The sequence below is a fragment of the Palaemon carinicauda genome, chromosome 31, assembly GCF_036898095.1.
Source record: "Palaemon carinicauda isolate YSFRI2023 chromosome 31, ASM3689809v2, whole genome shotgun sequence".
Taxonomy (NCBI): Eukaryota; Metazoa; Arthropoda; class Malacostraca; order Decapoda; family Palaemonidae; genus Palaemon; species Palaemon carinicauda.
Window position 1 is genome coordinate 10,536,238 of NC_090755.1, and position 21,903 is coordinate 10,558,140.

Genomic DNA, 21,903 nt, shown 5'->3' on the forward strand with positions numbered 1-21,903 from the left:
GAAATAATTACTAGTTAGTTGACTAAAGTAGCATTCAATTGTTCTAAACCAAATATAATAAATAAAACTAATCCACATTAGTCTCAGTTTTTGGTGTACTGAACATACCTTTGCATTTTCAGATTACACTTGAAAGTATTAATGATCTAACTTAGTATATTATTCTTTTTGGGCTCAAGCCATGTCGTCCTGATGGAAGTTCCTATAGGGTAGCTTCCTAGGGTATATTACAACTACGGCGATATTCCCAGAGAATTTACCTTAAGGTACCCAGAATTCTAACTCCTGGAGCGAATATCCCTGATGAAAGTACCAGGGATATCGCGAAATATCAGAGGACGTATTCTTGACACGCCACATGGCAATCTGCACCCCGAACAGAGATAACACTTCGAAGGGGTCAATTGGCAAGAAAACGAAAACGAGAAAGAAAAAGGAGAGCCGTTCGCAAGGCTCTCTCTTCTCCCGTTTCGTAAGCGTGCATTGCGCCGATTCTGGCGCCATCTGTATTCCTTTTTGCGTAGCTTAACAACTCGGTGTTTTTTCCTGTGTTTCTCGCAAAATCTTGGATTTAATCGCTTTATTATGCTTTCTCCAACTTCGTCTGCCTCTGATAAGTTGAGTATTATTTCTTTTATGTATAAATGTAGGCTCTTGGTAATTTTTAAAGTGATTAATAGTAATAATCTTTGTTACAAGAGCCGTTGCCTACCGGAGGCGTCCTGGACGCTGTCGCTTGCTAGGTATGAGTTTTAGTTAGCCAGAGCGACGTTCCCGGCTGTTTTGCTTTAATAATTTTAGCTATTTAGCGTTACATAGGATTTCCTTATTCGTGCTTTTAGTATTGTTTGTTTTGGCGAAGTATTCGCCAATTCTGGCCTACGCTAGACCATGTAGCCTAGTCGTTTGGCCCTTGTACTTTCCTGCATGATTTTTGGATTTCCGAGTGTTTTAAAATTTTATTGAAGCTTTAGGCAGTTTTATACATTTAAGATTATATTGATTATTTCCAAGATAGTATACGAGTGAGTTTCGGTGATTTAGGTAATCGATTCTCTTGGTGCCTAGGCTAAGTTGCCTATGGAGCCTTAGTATACTTTCTCATACTCCCCGGTTGCTTTCTTTTCTTCGGAGAAGGTATGCAATCCCTTTCCCTCTGTTTAAGCCTTGGGCTTAGCCCTAGTGGTTTATCTGAATTAACTTTCGATACAACTATATTGGGGTGTTACTGTACCTCCCTGTTCCAGTAAGTCTGGCTTCAGAGAGGGGCAGAACATCAGAGTTTTTAGTCTGAGTCTGTGTTTGTCTGGCTTGGGGTTGAGCTCCCTCGCTAGTCTGACGCAGACATAGGAGGCTTAACCTCCTTAGGTCACTCCCGAAGGTTTCTGTACGAGATGATTCCTTCTTTTGTGATCTAGCAGACTAGTCCTTGTTGCTGTTCTCGGTGGGAGGATAAGATCCTTTCCCCGGGAGTAGCAACACCTTCCTTGCTTTGGTTCAGTGGGGGTTGGCAAGTATTGCTGGCCTCCCTCCTTGGATCGCCCTTAGGCTAAGATGAGTTTTCTTGGCTGCGGGTGATTCTTTACTAAAGCAAGGTTGGTAGGACCCTCTTTGTCCCTTCCCCCTCTATCTCTGTAATGGCCTAGCCGTTACAGTACTGTACGTCATTCTACATCTGGACCTAGTATAGGTTAGGATGTGGAATTGACTCAGTCCCTTGCCGGCCGGCAGTGTGTGCCGGCCGGCAAAGGTCTTCTGCTTTGAGTGCTGCCCGGACCTCCCTTGGTCCCTCATCCATGTCTGTCTGTAGAGCCAGACGACATTGGTCAGGAAGCCTGATTTAGATTCTCCCCTTCCTTGTATGCACTCTTTCGGATTGCCGGGCTTTGAGGTAGTACACTCTCTTATCCCGGCATCCATTCTGTTTTCTTCTAGTGTTGTACCCTAGCCGGCTGCCGGCCTATGTGGCCGGCAGTCGGACAGTCGGAGTTCTCTGGTTTGCCGGCTGGCAGTTACTGCCGGCCGGCACATGCATTTGAACCAGCGTTCTGCCACCTTATAGCTGTTAAGTAGTATACTTTAAAGCTAGTTATGGTGTGTGCCGGCCGCCGCATTACCTTCTATACTGTACCAGTATTCTTCAGTATGGCATATACTGTAGGGAGAAAACTATAGTATAGTATTGGTATAACACTGTGTGTTCTAACACTTTTGTGTTGTCTTGCACAGCCCTTTGGTGTTGCCTTACAGATAAGAAAGTGAGTTCTTTCTTGTCTATTATCCGGTATTTTAAAATCATATCTTAGGTGTGAGCTCCACCTGTTTCCTCTGGAAATTTGTCATTGGTTACTCTGGGACAGATTAACCATACGATTTTATTATCTGGAAGGCTGCAATGATTGGTTGCGTGGGAAACACAAGTGTGTGTCTTTCCTTTCTGATTTGTTATGCTAAACTGTGCATATCCAGTGATACGTATTTTATTTGATACTCATGGAAATTTCTTCTCTTTACAGGAGGACCGTCCGAGGTGCGGAAGTGCTTTCTGCAACGTCCGCAGTAAGAACTTCTGCGGACATGAGTTATGTAGGAGGCACGCAGCATGCGCTGTCTCCAAGGGTAATCTCCGGTATTGGGACCCTCAGGTATGTACCGTGTGCTCTAACCTGATTACTGAGGCTTTTGATTCCCCTAGGACGGCGGAATCAAGGGATATAGCAAGGGAGAAGCTTCGTACCTGGGTAAGGGGCTTCCAGAAGAACACCTCTGGACCTTATCTTCCAAGTGAGAAGATGAGGGCTTACCTTTTCCCTAGGGCATCAGCTGATGCAGTGATTCCCCAGCCTCAAGAGGAGATCCCCCTAGTTCAGATCCCGGTGGATGCTGAAGTCGCGGTCGCCTTGCAAGACATCCAGTTGGACGACAGGATGTCAGACGTGTCCGAGCATCTGGAGGAAGACCTCCTGGCAGAAGGCCAGGATGAAGATCAAGCCCCAGACATTGTAGAGGAAGAGGCCGACGAGGTGTCGGCTGCTCCGGTTCAGATCACTGAACCTATTCCCTCAACATCGTCCGCTCTCCCAGTAGAGCTGGGACAGGCCCTCTCCTCCATTGTTGGAATGATCCAACAAATGCAGAAGGAGAATAATGTGAAGGCGGCTGCAATGGAACTGCAGATGCAGAAACTTGCAGCATCACGTGGGCCCCAGAAAAGGCTCAATGTGAAAGACCTTCCCTTGTGCTCAGATGCTAACCCGTGGAGATATGCTGAGCACATGCCGATGACGATTGGGAAGATCGTCATGTCGGATAAGTTGGGTTCAGTTCCCCTAGAGGAGGTGGAATTCTGGCCCAACAAAGGGTCATATCCGGACTGTTATGTCCGGTTGAGGAAGGAACCAGCTTCAAAGGAGGAGACAGAGCCGAAGGAGGTCATAGTGATGGACCATGCTAAGGCTCAAGCTTTGCTTTCATCTTCGATGAAAGAGAGGGGCTTCACGAACTCAAAGGTGGCTGCATTGAGTAAGAAGCTCCCTTCCTTTGTGTCCTCTCCTGCTAGAGCCTTCCCCTTTTTGCAGAAAGGGTTTGCGGCTGTGTTAAAAGCAGTCGAAGCTGGCAAGCCTTGCCCCTCCTTGGAGGAGTGTAAACCCTTGTCGCTGGCCCTACCTATAGACCACAAGGATTGGAAGGACGTTCATCTTACCTTCTCAGTCGGGAAGTTGGAGGCTGATATTGCCGGACGTCAGTTCGGTGAGAACCTCCCTAAGCTGTCTGACTTTCTTTTGCGGAGAGAGCTCGAGACAAAAGAAAGACTGGCTGCCTCAATGTCTCTTCAGACCACTCTTGAGACGATGGCAAGTGACCCCAAGGTCCATGAAATGTTCATGGTAGTGGCCAAGACTCATCTGGCCACAGTGACGAAGGATCTTTACAGCTTCGTCAGGGCGAGGAGAGCTTGTAGGGAGTTCGTGTTCACCTCGGCTACGGTGAGGCACGAGCCAAGGAAACTAATCTCCTCCAACATTTGGGGCAAAGACCTTTTCCCTAGCGAATTGGTCAAAGAAGTTGTTGATAAGGCCGCCACGGAGAATAGAAACCTTCTCCAGAAGTGGGGCCTGTCTATCAAGAGAAAGTCTTCCCCGGATGAGGGTCCCCAACCGAAGAGGAAGACTAAGAGGACTAGGCTACCGTCTCGGCCAGCCAAGCCATTTAGACAGCAACAGCAACAGCAATTGCCGATGCCTTCAGTGCCCCAGATGGTGGCACAAACCCCGACCACATTCCAGTGGGTACCCCAGGCCGTGTCGACACAGTCCCCGGCATTCAACCCAACGTTCAAAGGGCAGTCAACTTCCTTTCGAGCAAAGCCTAGAGGAGCAGCCAGAGGCTCGTCTAGGCGCCCCTCAAGGGGAAGGGGATTCAGGGGTGGTCGCGGTCACGGAGGCAAGACCTCAGGACAACAGTCCAAGTAAGATGATACCGGTAGGAGGGAGACTTCAGAATTTTCGGGATCGGTGGACCTTCGATCCCTGGACCCACAGCCTACTCAAGAATGGACTGGGCTGGAGCTGGTACAGCACTCCACCCCCGTGCCCTCGGTTTTTCCAACACTCCACCCCCGTTCTGGAGGAGTACATCCAAGATCTGTTGGAGAAAAAAGTGATCCGAAGGGTAAAGTCCATCAAATTCCAAGGGAGGCTGTTTTGTGTTCCCAAGAAGGACTCGGAAAAACTCAGAGTCATTCTGGACTTGTCGCCACTCAACAAGTTCATAGTGAACTGCAAGTTCAAGATGCTAACACTGCAACACATAAGGACCTTACTGCCCAAGAGGGCATTTACCGTCTCCATAGATTTGTCAGACGCCTATTGGCACGTTCCAATCAATCGTCGACTCTCCCTCTACCTAGGGTTCAAGCTACAACGAAGACTATACGCCTTCAGAGCCATGCCATTCGGGCTAAATATAGCCCCAAGGATCTTCACGAAGCTTGCGAGCGTAGCTCTCAAACAGTAACGCCTAAAGGGAATTCAGGTAGTAGCCTACCTGGACGACTGGCTGGTGTGGGCAGCATCCAAGACAGAATGCTTGCAAGCTTCCCTGCAGGTGATCCAGTTCCTAGAGTATCTAGGCTTCAAGATCAACAGAAAAAAGTCTCGACTTTCTCCATCTCAAAAATTCCAGTGGTTGGGAATCCACTGGGACCTAATGTCACACCAATTCTCCATCCCGGCGAAGAAAAGGAAGGAGATAGCTGGTTCTGTCAAGAGACTTCTAGATTCCGAAAGAATATCAAGACGCGAACAGGAGAGAGTACTGGGTTCTCTCCAGTTTGCTTCGGTAACAGACCCGGTGCTAAGAGCACAGCTAAAGGATGCAACCGGAGTTTGGAGGTTATGCATCAAACGCGCGAAGAGATCTGAGAAGACCAGTTCCGCTTCGTCTACGTACTCTTCTCAGGCCTTGGTCCCAAGCCAGACATCTAAAGAAGTCGGTACTTCTTCAGCCACCTCCCCCGTCGGTGACGATTCACCCAGACGCCTCGAAGGAGGGGTGGGGAGGTCACTCTCATCGGAAAAAGGCCCAAGGGACTTGGTCCAATCTATTCAAGACCTTTCACATAAACTTTCTAGAAGCTATGGCAGTGCTCTTTACCTTAAAGAAAGTCTCCCCGCATCACTCGATCCACATAAGGTTGGTGCTGGACAGCGAGGTAGTTGTGAGATGCTTGAATCGACAAGGATCAAGGTCGCCATCTCTCAACCAGGTGATGTTGGCCATCTTCCGATTGGCGGAAAAGAAGAAGTGGTACCTGTCGGCAGTTCACCTTCAAGGAGTCCGCAATGTGACAGCGGACGCTCTATCCAGGTTCACACCGATAGAGTCGGAATGGTCCCTAGACGCAGGATCGTTCTCCTTCATCTTGAGTCAAGTCCCAGAACTGCAGATAGACCTCTTTGCGACGAAAGACAACAAGAAGTTGCCCCTGTACGTGTCCCCGTACGAGGACCCCTTGGCGGAAGCAGTGGACGCGATGTCCCTCGACTGGAACAGATGGTCCAGGATTTATCTGTTCCCTCCTCACAACCTTCTGTTGAGGGTCCTCTGGCATTGGAACTACGGTTGAAGTTTCTACCGCTACCAGATCCAGTTCTGACCCAGCGAGTCCAGAAGTCGACTGTCTGCGCTTCATTACAGAAAACCCGGACCCTGCAGCTCATGATTTTCTCTCCCTACCGGTGAGAAAGCATTTCGGGATTTCGAAAGCCAGCATAGACTTCCTAGAGGAACATAAGTGCAAATCTACTAGAAGGCAATATGAGTCATCTTGGAGAAAATGGGTGGCCTTTGTCAAGGCGAAGAATCCGCAGGAGATCTCGACGGACTTCTGCTTATCTTTCTTCATCCACCTCCATGGTCAAGGGTTGGCAGCTAACACGATTTCAACGTGTAAGTCTGCTTTGACAAGACCCATTCTATATGCCTTCCAGGTCGACCTCGCTAACGAGATCTTTAATAAAGTTCCGAAAGCCTGCGCTAGGCTCAGACCTTCAGCACTTACAAAGCCCATTTCATGGTCTTTAGATAAAGTTCTTCATTTCGCTTCACTGTTGAACAATGAGGAGTGTGCGTTAAAGGATTTGACCCAAAAAGTTATTTTCCTATTTGCACTCGCGTCCGGGGCCAGGGTTAGTGAGATTGTAGCCCTCTCGAGAGAGGAAGGTCGTGATCAGTTCCTGGATGGGGGAGAACTGAACCTGTTTCCGGATCCTACGTTTCTCGCCAAGAACGAGTTACCCACCAACAGGTGGGGTCCCTGGAGAATCTGCCCTCTGAAAGAAGATGCATCTCTATGTCCAGTAGAATGCCTAAAGGTCTATCTTCGTAGAACTTCAGACTTCAAGGGTGGTCAACTATTCAGGGGAGAAACGTCAGGCTCAAATTTATCACTGAAACAACTCAGGGCGAAAATCACATATTTTATTCGCAGAGCGGATCCTGACTGTACACCCGCAGGTCACGATCCGAGGAAAGTTGCCTCATCCTTAAATTTCTTTAATTGTATGGATTTTGAACATCTTCGTTCATACACTGGCTGGAAGTCTTCCAGAGTGTTCTTTCGTCACTATGCGAAGCAAGTGGAGCAACTAAAGAGATCTGTGGTAGCTGTGGGCTGCGTCGTTAACCCTGCTGTTTAACTCTGCGAGGAACAGTGGTTTTAATTGGGACGATTAATTCCAGGGTGAGTGTGTAGTTACATACTGTGCTACAAACTAAGTGAGGGCACCTAGTTGCCCACGTTGACTGTTCCACTTCCAAAGGTGAACCTAGCATAAGTGCAGACATGTGTACCGAGCGTTTCTAACGCTAATGTGACTGATTAGTAATATAGACTTTTATGACTTTGATACCTCGGTATGTTAAAAGTGGCACTAATGTTTTTCTTTCAGATAAACAAGTTTCTGTTTACTATCATACTTATGCTTAAAGTTTTGGTTATCCTCCTCTTATATATTTATATATAATTGTTGTTAACCTGTCAATAAACTTGTTCTTGAGAACCTTGCGTCTCCTTCACCTGTGTCAATTTATTGGTATAATTGAGCATTCATTCTATGTATATTTATCTGGGATAATTCTAATAGATTGTTCCTTTATGCAAGCTAATGTTGCATTGGTTTATGCTTTCCCTTAGCGGGAGGACTTCATCCCATAAGGGGACGGTGGCGGATTTACAAAGTTTCCTCCTATGCGGATATAAACCTTTGCCCAATACAAGTATTGAGCGGAGAACTGGTCGATATTTCATATTGACGCAGTGGTTCTTTACAAACTATGCTTTACTTAATATAGGGTGAGACCACTATATTGGTTTGCCTGGTATTCATACATAGGTATATGTACTCTTCGAGACTTTTCCAGAGTCTAGTAGGACTCTTCCCTGTAGGGGGCAGGAAGCTCTAACATGGTTTATGGTTAGTTGAAAAGATGTATAACGGTAACATCTTAGGTTTCTAGGTCTAGTCGACCGGGGAAATACCTCCGGGGAGTATGGCACGTTCTGAGAATCCACAGATACAGTAATGCTCTGGTATACTTCCATCAGGAAGACATGGCTTGAGCCCAAAAAACGGATATTGAGCGAAGCGAAAAATCTATTTTTGGGTGAGATGGCCATGTCGTCCTGATGGACCCGCCCTTCCCTTTCTATGAAAGGGCTGTAGGACCCCTCCCTACATACAGTATCTGTAGCACCTCGTGTATCGCTACAAGGAATACAGATGGCGCCAGAATCGGCGCAATGCACGCTTACGAAACGGGAGAAGAGAGAGCCTTGCGAACGGCTCTCCTTTTTCTTTCTCGTTTTCGTTTTCTTGCCAATTGACCCCTTCGAAGTGTTATCTCTGTTCGGGGTGCAGATTGCCATGTGGCGTGTCAAGAATACGTCCTCTGATATTTCGCGATATCCCTGGTACTTTCATTAGGGATATTCGCTCCAGGAGTTAGAATTCTGGGTACCTTAAGGTAAATTCTCTGGGAATATCGCCGTAGTTGTAATATACCCTAGGAAGCTACCCTATAGGAACTTCCATCAGGACGACATGGCCATCTCACCCAAAAATAGATTTTTCGCTTCGCTCAAAATCCATTTTTTGGGCTCAAGCCATGTTGTCCTGATGGAAGTTCCTATAAACAGCTTCCTAAGGAATATATGTACTACAGTGATATTCCCAGAGAATTTTACCTTTAGGTTTCCAGAATTCTAACTCCTGGCGCGAATATCCTTAAATTTCTCTCAAGGATATCGCATAATATCAGAGGACGTATTCTTGACACGCCACATAGCAATCTGCACCCCTAATAGCGTTTACGCATCGAGGGGGAAAGTGGTAGAATTAGGAGGGGAGCCGTATCAAGGTTACTCTAGTTCCCATACTACTATTGAGTATCACAACAGCGCCGTAACCAAGATGGCGGACATTCCTTGTAGCATTGAGCATTGTGCTAAAGATGGAGTACTTCGGAAGGGATATTGATAGAGTTAAAAGAACAGCAACAGGAAACATCAACAGCTAAAGTACGTGACCAGATGTTTCCAATGTTTGTGGAACGGCCATTTTACATCAGGAAAATCTCATGGAAAAGTCCAAAATATCATGTAACAACACAGCAGTTGCACTTAAAGAGAAGCAATGAATAAAATCTCTCCCAAAGAACAGGAAGTAGATAGAAATGTCAGTGAATAGGGAAAAGTTATATTAAATTTTAAATGGAATCTACTAAACTTTACATACAAATTATAATCCAGGATGAAGATAATCTTGAAAAGACCACCTAGAACTGTAGTTCTAGGTGGTCTTTAAATACTCAATAGATTATACAGGATTTCCCCTGGACACAGTTGACATTTAAGCCATGTAATGAATAATTGAAATTATGGGGAAATCCAAAAGAAAGAAAACTTAGGAAAGCATTCCAGGTACTGTACAGGATCCTCTTAAAAAAAAACAGGACATTAAACATGTCGAATAAGTTGGAACAAAGAACCCAAAACTTTGACTGTAATAATGTCAGTTGTTGACAAAAGACTGTTTCAACATTCAAACATTTGGCTCAATGTAGAAGATTATCATTACTGAGCAAAAGGGCAAGGCAAAGGCAGGATCAAACCAGTGCAGATATACACATTAGACAACCAGGTCACTCCCAGATTTTGGAGAATGATCTTAAAAGGATGGATGACATCCTGACATTATCAGTGGATTGAAAATGGTCAAGAAAAACAAGACCAGGAAAACCATTGTAAAAAATCTAAAGGAAAAGATTACATAATTTTTACAAGGCCAAACAATACTGCGTAAACATTATCAAACTGTTCTTGAGAATCAAATGAACTGGACAACAATTAATTTCAACTTGAACCAGCGATCAATATAAAGGACATGAATGCAAGTAACATTTAGTCCCTCAAATCTGTGATAGTTTGGTCCACAGATAAAAAGTTTGTGCTTGCAATATGGCCCAGAAGAACAGTCAATAATAGTTGGGTTGGATCAAGTCTCTATCACTTTACAAAATCAATATTCTGGCCGTACACAATAGCCAACCAAACAATTATTTCTTGGTATAATATGGAATACCTCATGACTAACTGCTTCCAGATACAATCATTCATAAAATCTTTCCTTCCCAAATGACAAAAATATTATTCATCTTGAAATCTTTCTTCTACCATTTGACTTGACCAACCATGAAACTCTTCCATAAAACAATGAAATTTAAAACATCTGAAGAGTATAATAAACTAATTTACACTTAAAGAAATGCTAATTGCTTTAAAACTATCAATGGATTTATCTATGCTGTTAATATTACAGATCTTGTCAACTTCGGACTAAAATTTCACTCCCCTAACTAAAAGTACTACTGTATTTTGACCAATGTTCTGTCGAGCTAAAAATAAATCGAGTCAGCGATGGAAAGAAGTTTGGTAAGAGATGAAAAAATTACTTTATATTTCAGAAATGTCTAAAAAATTTATATAAAACCTGTAGATATGGAAATAACAGGATGAGGACCTGTAAGGACGACCAAGAAATCATTTGAAAAAAAATTAATGTAAACACAGACCTACAATGAATTCAGGCGCAAATTACGCGAGTAAATGAAGCCATCATATCAAGACTAATCCCATAAGATGTTTTTATATAGAATGTGACTTGAAGACCAGGTTACAGAAATTTGTCGAATGACAATGAATATGACAAAGATGATTTTAAAACGTGATAAGCACAGGAGGAATAAAAAGTCCCATATTAATTAGTAAGAAAAAGTCCGGTACGATCACAGGAAAGTAAAAGAATGTAACAAAGGCCAATAGTGAACCAAAGAGTACAGTACACTAGATGGATACAAAGCTCATAAGTGAAAAAAAAAAGAGGAGAACTTGTGCGTCTATAAAAAAGGCGATGATGATAATGGTATAATTTTGTAGTAGTATTCAGCTGAAAAAAGTTTAGGAAAACAAAGAAGAGAAGAGAGTTCTGTGACTCAACGAAGAGGTGGACAGTTATGAAAAAGACTAATTCTAAAGATTTTAACTTTGTTACACCTGTTTAACATAATAGAGATAAGTTTTAAAATTTAGTCTTTTTAACAATGCCCATACATTTTAACATTATAAAAATCTAAAATTGGATTTTAACAGAAATACTTGATACAAAATCGTAAAACAATTAATTTATTCTACAAGAGGCAATCCCATTAAACTATGTTACTACCACACAGAGGCAATTCTATAGACAGTTTATACACTTTCATCTGATATTCCTGAACATACCTAAAATGGTTCTTGCATCAAATCACTAAGTCAATAAAGATTACGTATTCCCAAAAACTCAATATTTAAAATACCAACATCTCCATATCTAACCTCATCGTGAAAATTAAAACCTCTTCAGTTCAAACCAAACCTAAACCACAGAACAACTCATTTTGATATAAACCACAATTCTCTCTCTCTCTCAAACATAAGTTTCATGATTTTGTCATGGCAGAGTAAAAATAAATTTCTTCACTGTAAAGGTTAATAAACATTAAAGCAATAGAGTTGATAGAGAGGCAATGTGGAATGTGATGAGGTTATATGGAGTTGGTGGAAGGTTGTTGCAAGCAGTGAAAAGTTTCTACAAAGGTAGTAAAGCATGTGTTAGGATGATAACAGAAAATATTGTTATTCCTATTTCACCCCAGGAACTGCGTTTAACCTCTCATGGACAACACATTAAATATGGATTCTGGGGTAGGGGAAGGCACTGGACAGTCTAAAACTTTTAGGAGTAGTCCAGGGCACGTGACTGCCACTGCACCGGAGGCCTAGACCTAAATTTGGGATCCAAGGATGACTGTGAACAGTAATAACCCCCCCCCCCCCCACAAGAGGTACGAGGGAGTGAAGATCAACAGCCAGTTTCGAACCCTAATAAGGTTGCACAGTCCCCCTTTCCCCTGGCAAACATCATCATCTTGCTTCCACTCCATTGCAACCAATCATTCACTTCTTGAAAAGTAAAAGAGATCAGGTAGTTTGATATAAGGAGCATTGTCTTATACATCAGTCAATGACAGCGACTCTTTGCCCACCCCCTATCCAACTGGATAACCATTTTCTATCAAAATTTTAATGAGCGATTACAGCTCCTGTTGAAACGCTATCCTTAATCAAAGGACCAGGGTTTGTATGCCATGTTGGAACAAATAACTATACAGGAGCCTCCTCCAGTTTAGCAGATTCAGTTGAGTGAATTTTCAATGTACAGGTATTGCTCGACTTACGACCTATGCGACATACGACTATTCGACTTTACGACCATTTTTTCAGGGTGATGACGTCACAAGTTTATCGGAAATAGGAGGAATATTTCCTTGAAAATAATCTATTTTCTTGTATACATATAAACTGATTTATCTTGGTAAATTATTATTTTCTTTTATTGTTAATATTCAGTATTTATTTTCAGTTAAAAATAAATTAAGAAAAGTTTTAATATCTGTCGAGTTCATATTATATGTCTGGTGACATCACATCACCGGCGGAAAGCGTCCGGGCAATACAGTGATTTCCTTCCAATAGGCTAACAATTAATATTAGTATTTCCATTATCGAAATATCAAATAACGATACAAAGTATTTTGAGGGTCTGTATCGGTTGTCATGAGTACTACATAGCGTAAATTTGACTGTATGCTACTTTTTTAATCTCTGATAATGGATCGATGTTTATCTAAAGAAAATATACTTTTAGGGCAAATATTTTCTTGAAAATAATATATTTCCTTTTACATTATAAAAACAAAATACTTTTGTTTGTTAACCCTGGAAAGGTACGCTATTCGGACACCCCTTTAAGGGTATACTCGGTCGCACGCGACCCAGACGCAAAACAAAATTCTTGAAAAATCTGTTTTTGCAGTAACCTCCTTTTTTTTTTTTGCCAAAAAAAAAAATTCAATGAATGCTTACAACTACTGTAAAGATAAATACTACTCATCTGCAGAAAAACTATTTATTATAAATATTTAAAAAAATTAAGTAGAAATAAAAAGACCTTACATAAAAATTCATAAAAAAAAAAATTTATACATATATACACAAATCGTTTTAGGAATTGATTCTTGAATGTTCAGGACACATCTTGATGTATTTTGGATGAAGTCGGACCCATGGAGGTGAAGATCTGAAATGAGAAAAAAAGGGTAACTTTTTTTGGCCACAAAAATTTGTCCAAATTTCATGAATTTTTTTGGGTACCCAAATGAAATATGAAGTGGCTAATTTTTTAGGGAATAAACATATGTTATCCTAAAATAGAAATATGTAAAATCTTCATTATTTTGTAAATTACATTTATATCAGGGGCCATATCTAAAGGTCATTTTTTGAGTACTAAGAAATTTCGTAAAAAATATATATATATTTAATATATATGATATTTATGCAGGTAAAAATATACCAAAATATCACAAATTCTATAGGGAACAAGAATATATATAGATAGGGCAACTTACGCTTCGGATATGTCCACAAAATGGCCGCCAACCACACTGACTCAGACTCCCTAATCTGCCACCTGAAATGTAGGAAGGGTATGTCAATTTCAAGGTGTTATTTACTAATCTAATTATTCTTGGATAAGCATAAAAATTGTATGGTGGGTTGCTGGATGATTGTCGATTATTTTACGACTATAAAATTAGATTTCTGACCCAAAAAAAAAAAAATTTGAAGGGAAATAAAATAAAAAAAAAAAAAAAAAAACAATTGTAAAACAATATATTTTAGCTAAAAAAATTTGATGATATCCAATCAAAAAAGAAGTAAACAAAATTTTCATGTTGTAACTTACCCATAACGCTGCGTTACAGTTTGGACAGACGCTACAGTTTGGACAGAAGACACTCTGGTGCGTCAGACAAACAGGACTCTTGCACCGGACACACGCAGTGTTTGTCTTGCGGTCGTCCCTAGGTGGGCAGCTGTGACAGCGAATCCTTTTAGGGAGTTTTATGTGGCCAATGGCAATTTGAGGTCTTGGTGGTTCCAGCTCAGGTATCTTGAAAGTATCCACCATGACTTGACGGAGTCCCTTCGACAAACTGTGTGACGTTAGATACCGATGTATTGCCTGGGGAGCACACAACTCGTAGGCGATATCTCTGAGGAACGTTCGCCTTGTCGTTGTCTTGGCGAAGGGCAAGCGCGTATAGAGAATATAAGAATTTACCATTATTATATTCAATATCCCGTAAAAGAGAGTCAGAGGCCAGCGTCGTGACTTACGAATACAACTAGATGAAGAACACATCTGGTCGAATGTGTCTACACCTCCCTTGGTCGCATTATAAAACATCTGAATGTCGGTCTTCCTTTTTTCGACCTCACTAGACGGATCATGATGCAGGGAACTCAACAGCATCACCTTCTTAGTCCTACTAATTTGCTGACACTGTAGAGTTAGATTGTGGTCGTAATTGAACACTGCCACTGAGTCCTTTGGGGGAAGCACCTTCTCCATAAGTTCCTTAGGAATATAAGGCTTTTGGCGAATGGTGCCACACAAATGCATGTCCTTATCCAAGAGTGACAAAGCGAGCGGTAGCGTCGTGAAAAAGTTATCCGTCGTCACTGTGCGGCCACTTCTCTGAAAAGGTGCCACAAGATCAGACGTAAAAACTTCTCCAAGCGTCGATCCTCTTGGTATCTGGACAGTGTCCTTCCCCAAGTAGGCAATCGCATTACACATGTAATGGGTATCGGCATCACACGCCAATACAATCTTGATACCATACCTAGAAGAAGGGAAATGGAATTAGTAACTAATAAAGGTTAAAAGATAAAAAAATATAAAAAAAAAAATACAAAATATACAATTATATTACTAATCAATGTAGTTATAATAATAATAATAAATATATAAGAAAAACATTTACAAATACGAAAGAGAAATTAACAGATAATTAAATCACTGATAATTATTGTAATGAAAATTATGATAATAATAATAATAATTATTACACAATAACATTATTTACACATACGAAAGATAAATTATCAGATAAATAAATGACCAAGTTATACATAGATAGAGATAGATAGAGATAGAATAGATGATATATTATATTTTAGATACATAAATCATATAGCAAGTTCTTTACTTCACAAAATAGATATATATATATATATATATATATATATATATATATATATATAATATATATATATATATAATATATATATATATATATATATATATATATATATATATATAATATATATATATATATATATATATATATATATATATATATATATATATAAATATATATATATATATATATATATATATATATATATATATATATATATATATATATATATATATATATATATATATATATATATATATATATATATATATATATATATATATATATATATATATATATATATATATATATATATAATATAGGTATATATATATATAGATATATATATAAATATATAGATATATATATAGATATATATATATAGATATATATATATATATATATATATATATATATATATAGATATATAGATATATATATATAGATAGATAGATAGATAGATATATATATATATATATATAGATATATATAGATATATATATATATATATATATATATATATATATATATATATATATATATATATATATATATACATTTTTTTATAAATACAAAACTAATAACATGAGCAAATATAAAAAACAAAGAATTTTACTTACTTAGCAGGTTTATTTGGAATGTACATCTTGAATGGACAGCGGCCCCGGAAAGGGACAAGCTGTTCATCCACAGTCAGATGTGGTCCTGGGCTATAATTGCTTCGACAATTGGTCACCACGTGATCGAAGAGTTTTCTAATGGGTGCGAGGCGATCCATTTTCACCCTCTCTGCTCTGGTGGCCGAATCATCGAAGCGAAGAACCCTCACCAACAGGGTGAAACGACGCTCGTTCATTGTACATCTGTACAAAGGATTTCCCTCTGTGAGGTTCCACATGTCCCAGGTCGGTGTATGGTTGTCCGACCGCACTGCCGTCATTATTAGGATACCAATAAACGCCTTCAGTTCCCTCAGGTCAATGTCCCTGAGGGCAACGTTGCCCCTATGATGGTAATGACTCCTCAATAGGGCAAGGTGTTCATTAGTACGCAAAACAACCTCGGCTAGCATGCAGTCGTTCAAAAAGAGCGAGAAAATGTCGGACACTTTGCTCGCTCCCAACGTGAGAGAAGTGGGACCCCCAGGCTCAATCCTTGGTGTGAACATATGGGGGAGGGTGGGATTTGGGTCTCTATGCCAAACAGTACCGTCGAGACCTTCAACCGATTCAGCATCTATCTGGGTGATTGCCGTCCCCCTGGCTGCCAAAACAAGGTAGGCATGGGTAGCCAGATCATCTAGAAACACTTTCCAACACTATAAAAATATAAGTTTTGCGACACTATTTGCCAATTTCTTACTGTAACATGACTAAGCAAAAAAATGCAAAACAAATAAAAAGGGGCACTCGATGAAAAATGGCAACGTGCTAATGGGGGGCATTTCAGAAAAAAAAAAAATTTCATCCACGTGGTGGGCAAACAATCAAGGCACACTTTCTGACAAATAAACATCTAAATGAATCATTACTCTGTGATAGTTCCTTACTACATAGTAATTTTGAAAGAAATGGGAAAAAACGAAAAAGTGCCAATCGCAGGAAAATCGAACACATACCAATATATTATACGGCATATCTGGTTAAAGTGCAGAGTAAACCTACTTATGAATAAATAAAATGGAAAGGTTTCAATACTTACTTAGAACCTTATTATTCCCTAATCCTTCTGGAAAATTCAATTTGGAAGAGACTGGCTTTTCCTCTTCTTCTGTCCAAGACAAGTCCTGATGTTGCTCAATTGGTTCCTCTTTTACGATACAAAATGCTTCTTCTTTCATTTCCTCCTCTGACCAAGCTCGTACAGAGGATAAATCAAGTTCTTCTTTCTTGATGCATCCTGAGTCCATGGTTGAATCTGCATCACACTTTTGTTCAGCACTTTGGTCCTGTGAGAAAATAAATAGCGTTAATGAATCAGTATTCACTCTCCATTTTAGGACTGTTATTAGAGTAGATCTTTTACATGTGCAAAACACCAATTTTTAAAAGTAATCTGTATTTCTCCTAACTATACAAACCCAAGTCATTCAAAAGGAGTATGCTTTCAGCCTGGGAGGAACTTTGGCCGTTTAAAATCACAATGAGGTGTCGGTAGTTACTGGCAGGTAGTAGGGAAGGAAACCCCCCAACCAGTACACTGAGTAGCCACTTACACATTCACTTAGGGTTAAGGCAGGGAGTGACTCTTTAAAAAGACTTACGTAACGTAGGTATAGTTGAGAAAACTATATATTACCAGGTACTTTTAAAAATTGTGATTTGTTCCTACAAGAACAGACACATTAGTCTTTTAATAGGTCTTTTCTCCTTAAGAGGGAGGAAGCTACTGTACTTTAGCCAAATTGGCTCCTTTAAAATCCAGGAATTTCAATACACCCGCACCAGATAGAGAGTTGGAAGTGTTGACTACCACCACCTCCCGATACTTGAGAGTAGATTCCCACAGCACGGGATAGGTTTCCGTCTCCTGACAGAAAATCGAGGAAAACTCCATATCCTCTGATGTTACAAAAATGGCCATCATCCACTTCGCAAGGAGGATGGTGGATATTCTACAACTGAAGTTTATACAATAACTCCTTGGTATGTAAGCTAACCCACACCAAAACTCGATCCAAAAAATTAAGGAACGACGGCTGCACCCACAGAGAGGGGAAGGAAAAAAGCAAAAGGGCTAGACACGCCACCTCTAATCCAAGACCAAAATTGCAACCGTTACCTTAGACGAAATGCTTCTTGACATAGAGGGGGACATGGCTAAAAAATGGGAAGGAAATTCACATTTTATAGCAGGCCGGATGCCCTGGCGATTAATATACAAAGGCTCCTACAGACTAAACAGACGGGTAAATAGTACACACGTTTAACAATGGGAGTTGTAGCTTCGCACTCTAAACTCTGTTTGAACAGGGACTTAGCTTCCATTTCCCATTATCAGACCAAAGATATCAAACGCATTTCTACTGTATTATAATGATTAGAGCAGTAATTATATTATATACTGTATTCCATTATTGAAAACAAATAACAGAGGTCAGTATATAAAACTTTGGGCTCTATTCTGCTCAAATAAGAACTTACGAAGAACCTCCATCTGGTTTTTTTTCTGACTACCAGGTCGAAGGAGGCTCCTGCAGCCTGTGCTAAGATGACAAAAGGGGCAAAATGAGAATTTCTTTTTTAAATCTGTAACTTCGTTAATAGAGGTTTCTGCTGGTAGTACACAGGACCCAAAATAGTGTATTTGCAAAGATCTATTAGATTATCAGGTCCAATGTTCTAATATTGTTTTTCTTTTTTTTTACACAAACACAACTTTCCCAAAACCATTTTACTACAATGGCTCCTAATAATAACCCAGATATTTAAATCTAAGTTCTTATAATTCATAATCAACGTCAAAATAGAAGCCCATGGGACTAATGTGCACAGAAAAACATGTTCCGCTTGCCAAAACATAGGAGCAGTGATGTTTAATCGAGAGCAAAGCCAGCATACGCAAAAATAAAAAAATACCAGTAAATTTTTATAATAAAATTCTTTAATGGCTTTAAAAAGCAGATATCTGGTGTGATTATAGTATTAGAGTTATGGTGGGTCAACTACCTAGTAATAGTACAAAACATGACTCTCCACCTCATTCTATGGAGTTGTTCATGCAGTATACAGACAGTCCCCAACTAACGAACACAATATACCCCGAGAGTCTGTTCGTAATGCGGATTGTTCGTAAGTCGTTAGTGTTAAATTTTGGTCTAGGGTAAGCGTAACCTAACTCAGATGTCTACGATTTTCAGCCGTAGAAGTCAACAAATAGCCCCATTTCATATAAAATAGGTTATTACAAATATTTTACTTTATCATATTACAGTAGTCTGTATAATACTGTAAAGTTCAGTACAGTATGTTGTTGTTAGTCGTGGTGATCAATTTCTCACGAAACAAAAACACAGCATTCGATTACAACAGCTGATTCATTCTCTCTCTCTCTCTCTCTCTCTCTCTCTCTCTCTCTCGTGTTATACAATACTTACATATAGATGAAGAAACTAAAATTAGTTTTCTTAGTGTCAATTAAAAAAGAAACGAAAAAAATATGCCGAGTCTACATCCATTTCAATTGTAGCTAAAAATACGGCATCCGACTTCATCAGCAAACCACTATTTTTTGGGAAACAACATTTTAATCTAGAAAATTGCTATCCTTTAAATAGTTAATTGCACATTAAGAAAGCGTGTACTTTCGTTTTTAAATTTCGGGTGTGTTTTAAAAATCGAGTATTGTTGACTTCTTTTTGTTTTACTTTTGTCTGTGATCAGATCAGCTGACGTCTAGCTGCCGCTCTTGAGAGCGTACAAATACACTAACAAAGTATCGTTTATACCATTTCTTAACTTATTCAAACCGTCTATACAGTTAAGAATTATCATAAATTATCATTCTGTCATTAGCGGAAGTTTGTTATTGATGATTAAACGCCCCCCCCCCCCAAAAAAAGTTTTCCTACTTTGCTACGTATGTAGGATTTTATATAGATACGGTAAATAATATTTGTAATAACATATTTACTAAAAGCTTTTAATATCATTATTTATCACTTTATACATGAATGTTTAATTCCTTCGCTTGTTTATTATGATGGAAGGTTTTCGTAACACGGATGTTCGTATCTTGGGGAGCGTCTGCATATCAAACCACAAATACCTCCATAAAGAATTGAGATAATATTTTATTGGTTTCTGTTTTGAGGTACTGTATTCTCGCTTCACTCACGATTAAACATTGTATCGTTGCTACTATGGGTGAATATATGATACTGTACACTAATTTCTAGCGAAACTGGAATTCGCAAAGAAAAATGGACGAGTGCTGGCTAGTTTGGTACTTATCTGTGTTCAATAGGGGCTAGGGAGCTTTCTGTGCATTTACAATGACGTATTAGTCAGGTGGTTCTTCTAAACTAATTAATGGCTTGCAAGTACTTCTTATTAAGTTCCCGGATGTTGTTCTACAACGGCCGTTTTTTCATCACCTTCCCCTTCAGTTTCAAATTAACCACCATCACGTAAAAGACGTCTCCACGAGGGAACTTAAGGGAAGTACATCAATCTATTTCAAAATTTAGTGTAATTTTATTTATGGCAGCAATTGATTATGGCGGAAAAGCTCTCTGTGTAGTTTAAGGCTTTTGTTCATGTGAAATTAAAAAATAATAGCGAAATTATGCCTCAAAGGTCCGATTATGACTTCATCTTTAATTTTAGAGAAGGCCAGCACATTTTATACTGCAAAGGTTCTGTAAAGATCCCCCCCCCAAAAAAAAAAGTAGACTGTGTCAATCATAAGGTAAGGAATTAACTTAAGATTTAGTTTTTCATAATCTAAGGAATTATTTCTGATTTACTTTTAGTTTGTGACCTGGGGAGTGAGGGGTCTGACTAGTGGTTGTGACCTGAGGATGGGGGTCCACGGGGCTTGCCCACCGGCTAGGGGTTGTGACCTGGGAACGGGGTCTGGGGGGCTTGCCCCCAGCTAGGGTTGTGACCTGGGAACTACCAGGTTGGTATTATTGTACTGTATTACAGGGCAATGTAACCTAGGAAAAAAAACTACTTTTTCTTATAGAAAAAATTATGCTCTCTTCGAAAATGACACTCGTTCCCGTCGCAAATGAATAGTTTCAGAAATACATATATATCTATATCCTACGATAATGGGGACCCCCAGTGGGAACTAGGGGTTGTGGGTGGGGAAAACATACTGGGGAAACGATGTATAATCATAAAACAAATATTTTCTACTCTATACAATACCTTCTTGGATTTATAATAACCGGAGGAAAAGACAAAACAGTATAACTGGATAAACTATGGAGGCGCCGTTGCAAAGGCTATGTCTCAAGAAAAAATACAGTAACCAGTGCTGCCAACGTCTGATATAGATCAAATGTTAGCACACCATGCTAACACTAGCAGTGTTTTTCATTTCATTTTTCTCATTCTACTTGCTGGTTGTAGACCCTCTCGTTCGTTCGCTCGTACATAGCAGGTTTCGACCCTCTGCGCAGAAACTTTTCCTCCACCAATATGTTTCCTTCTTCTCTAACCGTGAGATGTAACTCTCGGTCTCTCTACCAGATCTGTTCAAGTCTATTACTTGATTAGTTATGTAATACCCCGTATACATATTACTTTTGGCCCAAGAATTACTCGTTTTATTATCCTATACCGGATAAAATCAGCTCATTTTATATTCCCATTCAATATTATTTATCATTCATTCCATTTTAACTTCCTATATTGGTTTTATTTCTTTTGATATTACTTTGTCACACCCCAATTTCACACAAATACTTGCTCTGAACAAGTTCCCAATCCAATTCATTCATTTTTACCCTCTAGACTCCGTTGTTTTCCCGTTAACCAATCACGAACCCATACGTATTCAAAGTTTGCACAAGGGGGTTGTCAGTTAATATTTCCCTACCCCCTCCTTTATCTCTTTAAGGCGTCTATTCATACCCCTGCCACCAAATCCTTTTCCCTGGAAACATTTGACCTAGTAAAGTGTCCATCATTTCAAGTGAGATTTAATTTTTCGTATCTTGCGATGGAGGAAGTTATATAAACTTGT

The 21,903-nt window shown here is 39.9% G+C and overlaps 1 protein-coding gene across 1 annotated transcript in view; it reads right to left on the bottom strand.

Annotated features, from left to right (window-relative positions):
• The window catches only part of LOC137624268 (uncharacterized), a 72,169-nt gene that overhangs the window by 38,981 nt on the left and 11,285 nt on the right, over positions 1-21,903 (bottom strand). Inside the window, 1 exon segment of the mRNA XM_068354806.1 lies at positions 16,909-17,155. Within this exon segment, the coding sequence (XP_068210907.1) occupies positions 16,909-17,155 (247 nt within the window).